This window comes from Euprymna scolopes, chromosome 36 (genome assembly GCF_053919585.1).
Source record: "Euprymna scolopes isolate OS-2025 chromosome 36, ASM5391958v1, whole genome shotgun sequence".
Taxonomy (NCBI): domain Eukaryota; kingdom Metazoa; phylum Mollusca; class Cephalopoda; order Sepiida; family Sepiolidae; genus Euprymna; species Euprymna scolopes.
The window spans coordinates 7,976,528-7,994,908 of NC_136517.1; the positions used below are offsets into that span (position 1 = coordinate 7,976,528).

At 33.1% G+C, this 18,381-nt stretch overlaps 1 protein-coding gene across 1 annotated transcript in view; it reads right to left on the minus strand.

The window, feature by feature from the left end:
* Positions 1-18,381, minus strand: part of LOC145260318 (actophorin-like) — an 85,024-nt gene that overhangs the window by 35,238 nt on the left and 31,405 nt on the right. The window contains exon 2 of the mRNA XM_080118206.1: positions 17,694-17,829. Coding sequence (XP_079974332.1) covers positions 17,694-17,829 — 136 coding nt within the window. The remainder of the gene's footprint in view (positions 1-17,693; positions 17,830-18,381) is intronic.

Sequence of the window (18,381 nt, forward strand, 5' to 3'; positions counted from 1 at the left end):
GCAACGTAATTCTCACTCTCTTTATATATGTAACATGGTTCTCACTCTCTTTATATATGTAACGTGGTTCTCACTCTCTTTATATATGCAACATGGTTCTGACTCTCTTTATATATGCAACGTAATTCTCACTCTCTTTATATATGCAACGTAATTCTCACTCTCTTTATATATGCAACGTAATTCTCACTCTCTTTATATATGCAACATGGTTCTGACTCTCTTTATATATGCAACGTAATTCTCACTCTCTTTATATATGCAACGTAATTCTCACTCTCTTTATATATGCAACATGGTTCTGACTCTCTTTATATATGCAACGTAATTCTCACTCTCTTTATATATGCAACATGGTTCTCACTCTCTTTATATATGCAACGTAATTCTCACTCTCTTTATATATGTAACATGGTTCTCACTCTCTTTATATATTCAACGTGGTTATAACTCTCTTCATATATGTAACGTGGTTCTCACTCTCTTTATATATGCAACATGGTTCTCACTCTCTTTATATATGCAACATGGTTCTCACTCTCTTTATATATGCAACGTAATTCTCACTCTCTTTATATATGCAACATGGTTCTGACTCTCTTTATATATGCAACGTAATTCTCACTCTCTTTATATATGCAACATGGTTCTGACTCTCTTTATATATGCAACGTAATTCTCACTCTCTTTATATATGCAACATGGTTCTGACTCTCTTTATATATGCAACGTAATTCTCACTCTCTTTATATATGCAACGTAATTCTCACTCTCTTTATATATGCAACATGGTTCTCACTCTCTTTATATATGCAACGTAATTCTCACTCTCTTTATATATGCAACATGGTTCTGACTCTCTTTATATATGCAACGTAATTCTCACTCTCTTTATATATGCAACATGGTTCTGACTCTCTTTATATATGCAACGTAATTCTCACTCTCTTTATATATGCAACATGGTTCTGACTCTCTTTATATATGCAACGTAATTCTCACTCTCTTTATATATGCAACGTAATTCTCACTCTCTTTATATATGCAACATGGTTCTCACTCTCTTTATATATGCAACGTAATTCTCACTCTCTTTATATATGCAACATGGTTCTCACTCTCTTTATATATGCAACGTAATTCTCACTCTCTTTATATATGTAACATGGTTCTCACTCTCTTTATATATTCAACGTGGTTATAACTCTCTTCATATATGTAACGTGGTTCTCACTCTCTTTATATATGCAACATGGTTCTCACTCTCTTTATATATGCAACATGGTTCTCACTCTCTTTATATATGCAACGTAATTCTCACTCTCTTTATATATGCAACATGGTTCTGACTCTCTTTATATATGCAACGTAATTCTCACTCTCTTTATATATGCAACATGGTTCTGACTCTCTTTATATATGCAACGTAATTCTCACTCTCTTTATATATGCAACATGGTTCTGACTCTCTTTATATATGCAACGTAATTCTCACTCTCTTTATATATGCAACGTAATTCTCACTCTCTTTATATATGCAACGTAATTCTCACTCTCTTTATATATGCAACATGGTTCTCACTCTCTTTATATATGCAACGTAATTCTCACTCTCTTTATATATGCAACATGGTTCTGACTCTCTTTATATATGCAACGTAATTCTCACTCTCTTTATATATGCAACATGGTTCTGACTCTCTTTATATATGCAACGTAATTCTCACTCTCTTTATATATGCAACGTAATTCTCACTCTCTTTATATATGCAACATGGTTCTGACTCTCTTTATATATGCAACGTAATTCTCACTCTCTTTATATATGCAACATGGTTCTCACTCTCTTTATATATGCAACGTAATTCTCACTCTCTTTATATATGTAACATGGTTCTCACTCTCTTTATATATTCAACGTGGTTATAACTCTCTTCATATATGTAACGTGGTTCTCACTCTCTTTATATATGCAACATGGTTCTCACTCTCTTTATATATGCAACATGGTTCTCACTCTCTTTATATATGCAACGTAATTCTCACTCTCTTTATATATGTAACATGGTTCTCACTCTCTTCATATATGTAACATGGTTCTCACTCTCTTTATATATGTAACATGGTTCTCACTCTCTTTATATATGTAACATGGTTCTCACTCTCTTTATATATGTAACATGGTTCTCACTCTCTTTATATATGCAACATGGTTCTCACTCTCTTTATATATGCAACGTAATTCTCACTCTCTTTATATATGCAACATGGTTCTCACTCTCTTTATATATGCAACATGGTTCTCACTCTCTTTATATATGTAACATGGTTCTCACTCTCTTTATATATGCAACATGGTTCTCACTCTCTTTATATATGCAACGTAATTCTCACTCTCTTTATATATGTAACATGGTTCTCACTCTCTTTATATATTCAACGTGGTTATAACTCTCTTCATATATGTAACGTGGTTCTCACTCTCTTTATATATTCAACGTGGTTATAACTCTCTTCATATATGTAACGTGGTTCTCACTCTCTTCATATATGTAACATGGTTCTCACTCTCTTTATATATGTAACATGGTTCTCACTCTCTTTATGTATGTAACGTGGTTCTCACTTTCTTTATATATGTAACGTGGTTCTCACTTTCTTTATATATTCAACGTGGTTATAACTCTCTTCATATATGTAACGTGGTTCTCACTCTCTTTATATATGTAACATGATTCTCACTCTCTTTATATATGTAACATGGTTCTCACTCTCTTTATGTATGTAACGTGGTTCTCACTCTCTTTATATATGTAACGTGGTTCTCACTTTCTTTATATATGCAACATGGTTCTCACTCTCTTTATATATGTAACGTGGTTATAACTCTCTTTATATATGTAACATGGTTCTCACTCTCTTTTTATATGTAACGTGGTTCTCACTCTCTTTATATATGCAACATGGTGCTAACTTTTATATATGCAACATGGTTCTCACTCTCTTTATATATGTAACGTGGTTATAACTCTTTATATATGTTACATGATTCTCACTCTCTTTATATATTCAACGTGGTTATAACTCTCTTCATATATGTAACGTGGTTCTCACTCTCTTTATATATGTAACGTGGTTCTCACTCTCTTTATATATGCAACGAGGTTCTCACTCTCTTTATATATGCAACATGGCTCTAACTCTCTTTATATATGTAACGAGGTTCTCACTCTCTTTATATATGCAACATGGTTCTCACTCTCTTTATATATGTAACGTGGTTCTCACTCTCTTTATATATGTAACATGGTTCTCACTTTCTTTGTATATGCAACATGGCTATCACTCTCTTTATATATGTAACGTGGTTCTTACTCTCTTTATATATGTAACGATGTTCTTACTCTCTTTATATATGTAACGAGGTTCACACTCTCTTTATATATGTAACGTGGTTCTCACTCTCATTATATATGTAACATGGTTCTCACTCTCTTTATATCTTTAACGTAGTTCTCACTCTCTTGATATATGCAACATGGCTCTCACTCTCGTTATATATGTAACGTGGTTCTCACTCTCTTTATATATGCAACATGATTCTCACTCTCTTTATATATGTAACGTGGTTCTCACTCTCTTTATATATGTAACGTGGTTCTCACTCTCTTTATATATGTAACATGGTTCTCACTCTCTTTATATCTTTAACGTAGTTCTCACTCTCTTTATATATGCAACATGATTCTCACTCTCTTTATATATGTAACGTGGTTCTCACTCTCTTTATATATGTAACATGGCTCTAACTCTCTTTATGTATGTAACGTGGTTCTCACTCTCTTTATATATGCAACATGATTCTCACTCTCTTTATATATGTAACGTGGTTCTCACTCTCTTTATATATGTAACATTGCTCTAACTCTCTTTATGTATGTAACGTGGCTCTCACTCTCTTTATGTATGTAACATGGTTCTCACTCTCTTTATATATGCAACATGATTCTCACTCTCTTTATATATGTAACGTAGTTCTCACTCTCTTGATATATGCAACATGGCTCTCACTCTCGTTATATATGTAACGTGGTTCTCACTCTCTTTATATATGCAACATTGCTCTCACTCTCTTTATATATGTAACGTTGTACTCACTCTCTTTATATATGCAACATGGTTCTCACTCTTTATATATGCAACATGGTTCTCACTATCTTTATGTATGTAACGTGGTTCTCACTCTCTTGATATATGCAACATCGTTCTCACTCTCTTTATGTATGTAACGTGGTTATCACTCTTTTTATATATGCAACATGGTTCTCACTCTCTTTATATATGTAACATGGTTCTCACTCTCTTTATGTATGTAACGTGATTCTCACTCTCTTTATATATGTAACATGGTTCTCACTCTCTTTATGTATGTAACGTGGTTCTCACTGTCTTTATATATGTAACATGTTTCACACTCTCTTTATATATGTTATGTGGCTCTCACTCTCTTTATATATGTAACACGGTTCTCACTCTCTTTATATATGTAACGTGGTTCTCACTCTCTTTATGTATGTAACGTGGTTCTCACTCTCTTTATATATGTAACATGGTTCTCACTCTCTTTATGTATGTAACATGGTTCTCACTCTCTTTATATATGTAACGTGGTTCTTACTCTCTTTATATATGTAACGTTGTTCTTACTCTCTTTATATATGTAACGAGGTTCACACTCTCTTTATATATGTAACGTGGTTCTCACTCTCATTATATATGTAACATGGTTCTCACTCTCTTTATATCTTTAACGTAGTTCTCACTCTCTTGATATATGCAACATGGCTCTCACTCTCGTTATATATGTAACGTGGTTCTCACTCTCTTTATATATGCAACATGATTCTCACTCTCTTTATATATGTAACGTGGTTCTCACTCTCTTTATATATGTAACGTGGTTCTCACTCTCTTTATATATGTAACATGGTTCTCACTCTCTTTATATCTTTAACGTAGTTCTCACTCTCTTTATATATGCAACATGATTCTCACTCTCTTTATATATGTAACGTGGTTCTCACTCTCTTTATATATGTAACATGGCTCTAACTCTCTTTATGTATGTAACGTGGCTCTCACTCTCTTTATGTATGTAACATGGTTCTCACTCTCTTTATATATGCAACATGATTCTCACTCTCTTTATATATGTAACGTAGTTCTCACTCTCTTGATATATGCAACATGGCTCTCACTCTCGTTATATATGTAACGTGGTTCTCACTCTCTTTATATATGCAACATTGCTCTCACTCTCTTTATATATGTAACGTTGTACTCACTCTCTTTATATATGCAACATGGTTCTCACTCTTTATATATGCAACATGGTTCTCACTATCTTTATGTATGTAACGTGGTTCTCACTCTCTTGATATATGCAACATCGTTCTCACTCTCTTTATGTATGTAACGTGGTTATCACTCTTTTTATATATGCAACATGGTTCTCACTCTCTTTATATATGTAACATGGTTCTCACTCTCTTTATGTATGTAACGTGATTCTCACTCTCTTTATATATGTAACATGGTTCTCACTCTCTTTATGTATGTAACGTGGTTCTCACTGTCTTTATATATGTAACATGTTTCACACTCTCTTTATATATGTTATGTGGCTCTCACTCTCTTTATATATGCAACACGGTTCTCACTCTCTTTATATATGCAAAAAAATTTGATTTATTTGTGAAGAAAATATACTTTAAAAAAAAAAAAAAAATTTAGGTTAATCATTTGCTTAGTTGTGATAACTAAATTCGGTAACGAGTTGAAACGCTCAAAAGGCGACCCCAAAAATGAAACAATGGTTCTTGAGGAAACGAAAACGAAACGAACTTTCATTTTTTTACATGCCCCCCCCCCCCCCGTTTAATTCTTTAACTTTTTTTACTATATAAGAATACAATGTGGTCTTTATTACGAAATGATTTTATTACACTTATATTTTCTCACGCAGACTTTCAAATAAATGTGTTTACAATTATATATTTATACTTCTGTATACAATAACTGATGTTATTCCGGCATAAAGCTCGAGACAATAGTCTCTAACCCCCTTTCACAACAAAAGGAACTAATTTCCCTATACACCGCTTTTGGTTACTATGGGAACAGTTAATTTTTGTGATGATTCGATTTTGTATAATAAACACATTTTATTTTATTTTAAACAATATACAGGACATTTTAAAAGTAAAACAATATTTGTTTAATAGTAATTATTAAAGAAAAAGTTAAAATTTGACTTTTTTGGCCGTTTTTATCTAAAAAATGTGGTTTTGTCTTTGAATTTGGCCTTTTTTGCTGAAAGATTTCGCTTCAAACATTTTTTTTTATTTATTTAAGTCCAAATTCAAAGACAAAACCACATTTTTTAGATAAAAAAGGCCAAAAAAGTCAAATTTTAACTTTTAAAAAAATATACAAAACAAACCGGAAAAATTAAAATGCAAATAATCAAAAATAACAAATAACACTACCTTGAAAAATGAAAATATGTTTATTTCATTTTAATATTTAATTTTTTTTTTTTTTTTCAAAATATTTATCGACAGAAAGTTTTTTTTCTCCAAGAAAAGATATTTTAACCGTATAATTGTTAGGTGTAAGTACAAGTTTTTTTTGTTGTTTGTTTTCTTTTTTGTAACCGTATTTTTTTTATTTTTTTATTTTCAAGACTTGTTGTTCAGTCAAGTTCTTTTGGCGGCACTGTTCATTCGTACATCTCCAGGAGAAACCAGCCTTTACACATTAAGTAAAAATTTGTGTTTACAATTGTTGCAATGTTGTTGCACCTCATTTTTTGGGGTGGGGGGACAGCAATTTCTTCTGACAATACGAGATTGTTGTCTGCATCGATGTTTTCATTTCTTTTTTTAACATGTATAGATTTATTTTCTTGCCTGTCATTTTTCTGTTTGGCGAGTTTGAAAATATATTTGTCAGCTTTTTTTCTTTTTTTTGTTGGTTTAGTCGTTTTCTTCCAATTCGAATGTCGCCTGCTGCCATTCAAATAGCGCTTTTTTTCTTTGGCTAATAAAACTCCCAAAAATTCAAATAAAAAATAATAAATAAGTAACTAATCAGAAAATAAAATGTCCCCCCTTTATATCACCTTAAAAATTGCTATAAACATAACAGAAAAAAAATTAAATAAGTAAAATAAAAAGTCGAGTTAGCGTTTCAACATTTGAACAACGCTCGGCTGACACCGATGATTGCCGGTCTCGCCTGATCCATGCTTGACGGAAATTCACGAGAATTCGGGTCAAATTATGCAAGATTACCAGATAGTTTTATCAGGTTAAATTCAAGTTTCCCGATAATTTTTTTTAATTATTAAATTGTTAGGTGGAAGCACAGAATAATTACAAAACACCTTCCCATCCCCATGTTAATAATGGCTTTCGAAATGCAGTTATTATTTCAGCGCGGTACCAAAAATACATAAGTACTATATTTTTTGGTTTTGTTTGTGTATGAAAGTTAGTTTGGTATTTTCTTACGACCTGGCCCGTGTAGTATAAACACACCAAACCTCCCCATGTTAAGAACGGCTTTTGAGGTTGGGTGTGTTTATTCCAAAAGCCGCTCTTAACATGGGGAGGTTGGGGGTGTATAATACGTTGGCACAATGACATTCTGCCTTTTCTTTTCTTTTTCCTTTTAAACTTTTCCTCCTTTCCTTTCTTTTTTTCTTCTTCCAATTTTTACCGTCTGCTCGCTCGCGTTTCTTTTGCTCAATCGGTATAATCCGGCAGTTTCCGCTGTTCACCAGGCTTTGCCCGACGAAAATCATGAAAAAAAAAACGAGCTTTAAACTGCAAAAATACCTAAGTTGTAAAATGAGTACATGTGTTTTTTTTTGTTTTTTTTTTTAATAATTTATAATTAAAAGCGTTGAACAAAACAAAGTACAATTTAAGGGGGTAGTCACCAACAATGTGTATTTTTTAACATTATTTTATTATTCCGTGTCTTGGTTTTTCATTAAGAATTATGTTTAGATCATTGTAATAATGTTTTTAAATCATTGAAATCGTTTTTAACACGTTTCAGACGTTCTGTGAAGCGTCCTCTTCAGTGAAATGAAAAACCAAGACACGGAATAATAAAATAATGTTAAAAAATTCACATTGTTGGTGACTACCCCCTTATTTAAATATACATCTTTCTTTCGTTGGAATTTCTTAACCCATTATATATATGTGTGTGTGTATATATATATATATATATATATATATATATATATATATATATATATATATATATATATATGAACCTACATTTATTTTGTTTAGTTTCCGTAACATGAAATATGGGTGTGGGTATAACACCTAAAATAAAATATTTCCTCTAATATATTTAACAAAACTTTTATTATGTAAGTTTATTTAATAATAAATAAATATCGAACATTCCAGGAAAATATGAATATTATTTGATTTTTTTCTAGATTTTTGAAACATGGGTATGTCTACGGCTTCACAAACGTCACTACATAGGAACGTTGTTTTAAAGCTTCGATAATGTAAAAACGGTTTTTGTCTCGCATTTTCATTATTTTTATGCTGTAAACAATTTGTAAAAAAGTATTAGCAGTTTATTTAAAGCTTCTTTTAAATGGTAAAAAAGTTAGGATGATAATATTAAATTACAGTTACATGGTGTTACATACAGAGGTGAGGTTAAAACTGTGGCGCGCGTTGGGGGTACTAATTATATATTTATTAAAAAAATAAAACAACAGATTAGGCTATTTTGGCAGTACAGACCCGTTTCTTTTCTTCGACCTGATAATATAACAATAATATTTAACACAATGATTATTAAAAATAACATGTGCGTTTACTGTGAATATAGATATCGTTCGCAAAAACAAATATTACAGGTGCTCTGTTTTATCATTAAATTTTGTAAATATTGTCCAACAAAATTAAGCTGTTGGTTTAATTCTACAGTAGATAAACTGAACGAGTCACTTTCAGTGATTGTTTGTTTAAAGAAGTCATTTTGATGGCCATAACGCCGTACGTTACTCGTGGAGCAGTAGGTTAAAATGTTATCTTTCTACGCAACTCCAACTTTTGCTGCACGTTCGCTCCTGACTTCTGCGGATAATTTTTTTTTTTTTTTATTAATTTTTTTTCACATAAAAGATTTGGATTACTTGTTTTCCATCAGTTTTTGGGAAACGCAAATATGTCTAAAACGAAACTATCTTGTTCCTTCCTATTTCACCATTGTTTGTTATTTAAATAAACCGTTCTGTTTATAATGTTTACTTTTACAGCTTATTTAAAAAACGGTCACTTTCTTAAATAGCGTTTACATTTATACTTGGTAACGTACAGGTGACTACAGGAATTTAGTTCCTTTTAAGGGTTACAGGGTTCGATAGTTTTTTTGCCACCATAACTCCAGTCTTGCCAACAAAATAACTTTGCCCTGAACTTTACCCTGAACCATACCCTGAAAAATACCCTGAACCTTACAGTAAATTTTGTGACAACCCCACTCCAAAGCACAAAATGAGGTGTCTATTCCGAAAGCCATTTTTAACATGAGGAGGTTGAGGATTGGCCAACAACAAAAACAACAGCCGTATTTTAAATTTTGTACAAGGGAGGGGTGCATGCTACTACCGGGCAACGCCGGTTAATGGGCCCTACTAGTATTAGATAAGAAGATGGATTCAACAAAAACCATATTGAGTAAGTATATATTATTAGCGGAAATTGTCCACCAAAAACTTAATCATAATTTTCACTAAAAAATGACAAAGATAGAATTTTGCAGCAACAGACAAAGCGATACAGACATTTGTCTATCAAAGGAGAATTGTGTTTGAAATAATGGCAATAACTTCAGAACTGTCCGCTTCTGCTTGAAATTAAGCTCTTTTTTTTTCTATGTCTATGAGTATCTCAAAATGGCTGCCACTCTACAAAGAGAATATCTATTATGAAACTTTGCCAAAATAGCTAATATTCCTTTCTGATGAAGAAAGAAGACTAGAAATAGTTTTTATTGCGTTTTATGAAGAGTTTTTTGGGTGAGACATTAGTCACAAAGTGAATACCTTCTTCCAGGCTGTAACATTCACTTTTATGATGAGAATATATATATATATATATATATATATATATATATATATATATATATATATATATATGTACTAGCAGGCCGCCCGGCATTGCCCAGTCATAAAATATACGTAAATAGTACTGAAATGGAGACATGTGCATGCGAGTACTAAACAGTTCATTTCTTGTCAAAAAAATAGAAATACTGAGATCGAAAACAAAACCTAAAGACAGTGAGTCAAGTACGATAACCGTTAGACCAGCTTGACATTATCTTAACAAAGTGTTTTCCAATCTACTTATTCTTAATATAAAGAAGCTGTCATGTTTCACAGCCAGACATGCATATTCGTGAAACAGAGGAAAATCCGATCACCTCCACTTTTCAATTTTGACCCCTTAGCTGCCCTTTTTTCCAGATGAAAATGGATTAAAAAGTTTTCCACATGTCTGAATGCCCTATATACCAAATTTCAAGCATGTAGATCAAACATTCGTTGAGTATATAGGTTGAGAAGTGTTCTCTCTCTCTCACACACACACACACACACACACACACACACACACACACACACACACATATATATATATATATATATATATATATATATATATATATATATATATGTTTTATTTTTTTATTACCGTTTTATTTGTTTGATTACATATGTTTCGGATACTTGGCCTTTTGGTCAAGATCAAAGTGTAGTATCTGTTCTTCAGATGCTGCACCTCTGTTTCTTGTTCTCTTTCGGTGGAGGAGAAATCCTTCACGACTGAGACAATTTTTATTTTTGTACCTTTTCTCCACGTTAAAAAACGACCCTGGTGTCTAACTCTGTCCCGTGGGGAGGCATAGTAAATAGGTACATATGTTTCGGATGTTGGACCGTGTTTACGATCTAACAGTCTCGTCAGACCTTACAGAAATTATCACTAAAACCACATATATATATATATATATATATATATATATATATATATATATATATATATATATATATATATATAATTTGTAGTCCTCGACATACAGTACTGTTTCATTGTATCACAGCTCATCAATGCCACTAGACTTACCACCTCTCTCTCTCTCTCTCTCTCTCTCTCTCTCTCTCTCTCTCTCTCTCTCTGTGTTTACGAAAACTATTATCCTTGAAAGATACTGTACTTTTTCACATGTCCATTCCTCGATATACAAAAATAACTTCTTAAATGATTGGGTTTGGTACGTTTCGGCATGGCCGATTTGGTGTGTAGCCGCTTTCGCTTCGCCGAGGAGGGGGCGACTTGGCGTCAAATTGTTTTGTCCTTATAGTCAAAGTTTTTTGCGTATTTAAAAATTAATTCAGCAAACGAAGATAGTTTGGCACTCTTGCAGTTTAGGGAAACAAAAATATGAGAAAGAAAATGGGACATAAGTCATGTTACACCAGTAGTAAGAATCCCACTAGATTAGATAGTGAAATTGTCGTCATTTTATAAATTAAATGAAATATTGAAATCGACAATATTAGAAAACAATATTTTTTTATTAAATGATTTTTATTGAATACAAGATTTTGGTACTTGTACAGTTTAGTCAACACATTCGTGGGAACATGATGAGAATTGGCAACCGGATGTTAACGCATCCAACAGAGACAAAATAAAAAAATCGTCTTTTGCACATGGCTCCACGCATCGCTTCCGCTTGGGAAGAAAAAAATAAGATAACCACAAAATAATTATCGACCAATGGCAGAGCTCCGCGCCTAAAATAAACACCTCAAATATCACAGTCGCTGGGAGCCAGTTTGCCACTATAAAATGAGGGGACTAAAAGGAGGGAAGAGCAGATTCGCCCTGCTGCGTCAGTGAACGCACGGACGGATTCTCCCACCCGACCTAAAGAGATGAAGAAGAAAAAGAAATAAGGCACCAGTGAACTGAAGCCGACTACGCTCTCATGTTATGGGGCAAACGCCTTCAATTCTAAACAATGCCTAATTCACTCAAACCAAAGAAGAGAGGAGGAAAAAGAAGATGAAGACGCCGGGCTTCTAGCTGCTGATGAAAAAGTCACTTGCTTTCCAGTTACAAGCCAGGATACGCATCACCGACAGCAGGATGACCGACCCCTACCCTAACCATCTCCATCGTCCAAAAGATAAGTTACATTTTACGAACATTCATTCCTCATCAATTTATACATACCTACAAACATTTTACGAACATTGATTCCTTGTCAGTTCATACATACCTACAAAAATTTTACGAACATTCATCTCCTTTGTTAAATCACATTCCATCCTACGAACACTTTGCCTCTTCTAATACGAATTGTTGGTAGTAAATAAAATCGGTTCTCAACCTACAATATTCGTCTGTCTTTAATTATATGGAGTCAGAATCTACACACTCCCAACGCTGTTCATTTCATGTATTCTTTGTTGTGGCCTCTATGGCATCCTTTCCCACCTCTAATCCTCTTTCATAAAAACCTGGAGGCCATAACATTAAAAAATGAAAATATCGAAAAAAGTTTAAATTGTATGTATCCGTTATGGAACGAAGTTCTCCGAAAAAAATTTCACTTAATTTCATCAAGTAGTTTTTTCTTTTATAGCGAAAAAACAATTGGTAATCTGGAAGAAAGAGAGAGCCTGTTTCCTCCGTTTAACTATAGGTGGCGTTACTGTCTGTCCACCCAGTTATGGAAGCACAAAATGTATATAATGGCACCCTTGAGATAAAAATAAATGTTTTTGTTATATTTTAATTTTAAACATGTTTTTTTTGTTTGTTTTCTTGCAAACATATTTAAGTTTTATTTTTTTTTTCAAACATATTTACGTTTTTTTTTTGTGTGTGGGCTCTTTATTTGTTCACGCGCATATATATATATATATATATATATATATATATATATATATATATATATATATATATATATATATATATTCGCCGAAACGGTAAGATAAGTGGAGAAAATTAAAAAAAAAAGGGGGGAGGGTCCATAAAAATAAGATAAAATAAAAAACGTTGATTTTTTTTTTTTATTATAAGATATTATAAAATACTCGCGGAAAAACGGTTGTACCCATAGATATGTGTAAAAGAAAAATATAGCAAAAACATTTAGTGGACGCTTGCAAAAAAAAATACGTAAAAACAAAAAAAAACGTAAATGTTTGAAAATAAACAAGCAACAAAACGCAAATGTTTGAAACTTAAATATGTTTGCAAAAACAACAAAAAAAAACAAATATTTTTGAAAAAATAAAACTTAACTATGTTTGCAAAAAAAAAAAAACAAACGTAAATATGTTTGAAAAAAAAAACAAACTTTAATATATTTGCAAAAAAAAACAAAAAAAATATGCTTAAAATTAAAATATAACAAAAACATTTATTTTTATTTCAAGGGTGCCATTATATACATTTTGTGCTTCTGTAACTGGGTGGACAGACAGTAACGCCACCTGTAGTCAAACGGAGGAAGCAGGCTCTCTCTTTCTTCACGATTACCAAATATTTCGTAATATAATTTTAACAGTATATCATTTTCTTAGATATATGTTTGTTTTTTTTTAATATAAAATTAGTTTATATTATTAGTTTTTTTTTTTATAAAATTAGTTTATATAAAAAAGATAATCTTTTGAAATGTTTTCAAAAACTCAAATAATTTGGGATATTTAAATAATGTGTACTTTTAATGAAATTCATAAAGATTCAATTTAATATCGATTTTTTTTAAAAAGGACTTTATATCTTATGTATGTTTGTGTGTGTGTTTGTATGTTTGTGTGTGTGTTTGTATGTTTGTGTGTGTGTTTGAGTTTGTGCTTATTTGTGTGCATGTGTTTGTGTGTGTATTTATTTGTGTGTGTTCATGTGTGTGTGTTTGTGTGTGTTCATGTGCATTCGTGTGTTTATGTGTGTGTGTTCAAATGTGTTTGTGTATGTGTTTATTTGTGGATGTTTGTGTGTGTTCATGTGCATTTGATTGTGTGTGCGTTTATTTGTGTGTGTGTGTGTGTGTGTGTGTGTGTGTTTGTACAAGTGTGATTATTTGTGTGTGTGCGTGTGTGTGTGAGTGTATGCGTATTTGTATGTGCATGTTTGTGCGCGTGTGTGTGTGTTCAGAAAACATGTGATTATTATCAGCGTCATCAGTAATAGTCAGATATTGTTTTCCCTAATTTTCTGTGTGGCGCTAGCCGTAACCGGTGACGAGGCTAAAGCGTACCTTTGTTCTTTTTTGTTATTCATAATTTTTTTTTTTCTTTTAATTACATTTTACCCTAAACAAAGAACAGTGCCACTTTAATGTAGGGGGGGGGGCTAATATCAGGGGCATAAGTTGCAGGGATACTATGTAGGGAGTTGAGCAGCAAGATGTCTGTTCATATTACACTTGAACTTCTGCATGTCAGTACAGTCAGAAAAGCAGGAACCTAGAAGAGAATTCCAAAGTCCTGCAGTTCTGGGAAAGAAACTATTAGAGTAGAAAGCTTTCTTACATCTAGGGATCTCAACTGTGTAGGGGTGGAACTTTGCTGCTTGTCGGGTTTGTCGGGGGTATTTACATCGAGGGGGTACAAGGGGGTACAAGGAGTTGTAGTTCATCTGAGCATCCACCATTAAAATACTTGTAAAACAGGCGGAGGGATGCAACATTTTGTCGATGGGACAGATGTTGAAGCCTGGATGACAGTTCAGGGTCTATCAGGTTGGCGACTCTCTTTTGAACCCTGTCCATGAGTGAGAGATCAGTAGCAGATACACTGGCTCAAATGTGACAACAATACTCCATACATGGGTGAATGGTAACCTTATAGAGGTAGAGGATACATTCAGGCATAAGTAACTTTCTAGCATGGTAGAGAGAGCCCACCTTTTTCACAGCAGTGTTCTTGATGTATCTGTTCCAACTCATGTTCCCTGAGAATGTTAAGCCAAGGAGTTTGAAAGAAGTACTTTCAGGTAATGTATCTTTATCCATAGTTATTGGTGGTTGAGAAGGTTTCCTGTAATTATTGAAGGAAACAAGCTTAGTCTTGGCAGTATTGAATGTAACCATCCATTTTTGTCCCCAATTCTCTACAGATTGGAGGTCTTCCTCTAGTATTTCTGCCATTGCCTTAGATATGTATTCATTCGTTCTCCCTTTGTGCCTGTTATAGTGCGTGGTGTCATCCGCAAATATACCCATCTCAGAGACAATTTTATCAGGGAGGTTATTTATTAGAAATAAATAATTAATAATAATTAGAAATAATAAAGGTCCAAGGATCAAACCCTGAGCTACACCTGCGTTTATATCATATTGTTTAGGACAATCTGGATTCTTCTCTTACTTAAGAAGGATTTAATTATGTTAAGTATTCGTCCAGTGACACTGTATGATCTGATTTTTCTGAGAAGACCATTGTGCCATACCTTGTCAAAAGCCTTAGATATATCTACGGCTACTGCCCTCCACTCCCCTGCTTTGTTGTTCAATGTATGGTATATACATTCAGAGATTGCAGTTAGGATATCTGCTGTAAAACATGCTTGCTTAAATCCATATTGTTGGTCAGTCAGAAGTTTAGCAACTGAGACTAGAGCTTGGTTAATTATGGACTCAAATATTTTGGTGAAAAGAGGTCGGAGGCTAATGGGGTGATAATTTAATGGCTCAGTTCTTTCGCTAGAATTTTTGTAAACTGGTACCACAGAAGTTTTTCAACAGTCAAGAAAGCAAGATTCGTTAAGGCATTCATTGTAAAGTTTGGAGAGGACTGGAGTAACCGCAGGGGAGCATTTTTTTAATAGTACAGCCGGGATGAGATCAGGTCCACATGCTTTTGAGGTGTCTAGGTTTTTTATCATGCATCTCAGTTGCCGTGCAAACAACCTCATTACTGTTGGATAGTAGAGGGATTGTTGATTGTTCATAATTTACTACACTGTTGTAGATTTTCCAGAAATTATGAGTTCCTAATTTTTGCGCTTTGATGCGTTTTCTCGTGGTTTCGGTATATTCTCTCTTAGCTGTCGCTATTTCTTTCTTACGATTACTTCTAGCTTCAATAAACTGTCGTCTGTCTGTATTGGACTTATGTCGGATAAATTTGCGGTATGCATACTGCCTTTGAGCAATGGCAGCTACACAAGTAGAAATAAAATTGGGGAGAGTGGGGTTTGCTATAGAACTTCTGCATGGGAACATGAGCTTCAATTGCTGCTTTGAACCATTCAGTGGTCTCATTTGCACACTGTTCTACAGGAAGAGAAAAGATATTTCCCCATGGCACATCGCTGATGAGATCCCTGATGGCTTCCCAGTCAGCTTTCTTATATTACCTTGTCATTTTGAGCAGTGGCTCTTCAGCTTTGGGTCTAGAGTTTAGGGCGATTTCTACCATTATCACAAGGTGATCAGCATTCCCGAGTGGGCTATGGGCATTCGTTACACAATCATCAGGAACTGTGGTCAGAAATAGATCGAGAAGTGAGGCTTGTTGATCTTGCTGGTCTGGGAAACGTGTTGGAAACGTAACTGTCTGTGATAGGGAATGAGATATAGAGAAGCTTTGTGTTATGCCAGCAGCTGTATCTGTGTAAGTAGAGAAACGAAGCCAATTACTGTGGTGGACATTAAAGTCACCAAATACATGTACTTGCACGCTAGTATAAAGGGAAAGTGCTGTATCTATGCTGTCAGAGACTTGGTTGATTAGGTTACAGTTCTGGGTGAGGGAGAGTGGTAGAGAAAAGATAAGTAACTAACGCTATGTTGCAGGTTAAGTCTAAAGCACATCAAGGCCTGGTCGTCTGATTCTAATTTTGATTCTATAGTCAAGGGGAAGTGCTATTTCGAATATAGACTCTAAGTCCGTGTATATGTGTCTGAGTCCTTACGGCAAAGTGGAAGATAAGGCATGTTAAAGTGGTTAGAGAAGATGAAGGAGTTTTGTATTGTGAAGCGATTTGTTGAAATAAACTATAATAAAAGGACATTATTGAAACGTATACGATAAAAGATAACAAAATTATACAAATAAAATATAACCAAATTATACAAATAAAATATAATAAAAGGACATTATTGAAAAATATACAATAAAAGTTTACAAAATTATAAAAAGATAAAAATAACACAATTATTCTTTATTTGCACTTTTAATAACAAAAATTTTCAAAATAAATGTTTTTCTTTTATTTGAAATTTGATAAGAAATATGTTTAAAATTGCGTTATTTTTATTGGCACTAATTATTAAAACTGCAAATAAAGACTAATTAAGTAATTGTGTATAATATTGTTACTTTTATCTATATATAATTTTAATTTTTCATTGTATACTTTTCAAAAATATCCTTTTTTATATTTTATTTCAATAAATCATTTCAAAATCTAAATACTGAATAAGAAAATGTTACTGTTTTGCATCGTCAAAGGTTCCGGTAGAATCACGCAGAAAATTAGGGAAGACGTTAGCTGACTATAACTGTATCATCTATCAGTTTCTTTCTTTTTCATCGTCACAATCATTTTTTTTACACTTACTTCGCTCGGCCCTCTTTTCGACGATCACTTGCTTCAAGTCGGGCGATAATCTGTAAATGATATATCTGTATTTGTGGCCCAATTTGATTTCCTGGTAAGCTTCTAACGAATCATTGGCGATCGCAACCCCAGATGCCTACAAAGAAAAATAATAATAAAAAAGGACGTAAGAAATCATTGCAAACAAATTATAAAGTGAATACGTTTATAAACAATTAATTATTTTTTTTAATACTTTTTTTGACCCCAAACCAATGTATGGCCACTTAGAACGTAAAGGGCTACTATTTGGAATCGTGTTCAACAGGGCACTGTGGGGAGTTGAGCAGCGAGATATCTGTTCACATGACATTTAATTTTTGCAGGTTAGTACAATCAGAGAAGCAAGAAACGGGGAGGGAATTCCAAAATCTAACGATCCGAAAGAAGAAACTATCAGAGTAAAAGGCTTTCCGGCATCTTGGTACCTCAATAGCAAAATGGTAAATAGAAAATAGTACCTACTTTTAATTCCTTTTTATCCTATTCTTTCATTCTTGTTTCATATCTAAATGTTATGAAGCCAGTTTTTTTTTTTTCTGTATTTGTATTTTGTATAATTCTGATCCTTCTCCTCTTCTGATGAAAAGCATCTAGCTTCAAAATGCCATGGCCTAAAGAGGCTTTTTTCTTAATTTTCGCCTTAACT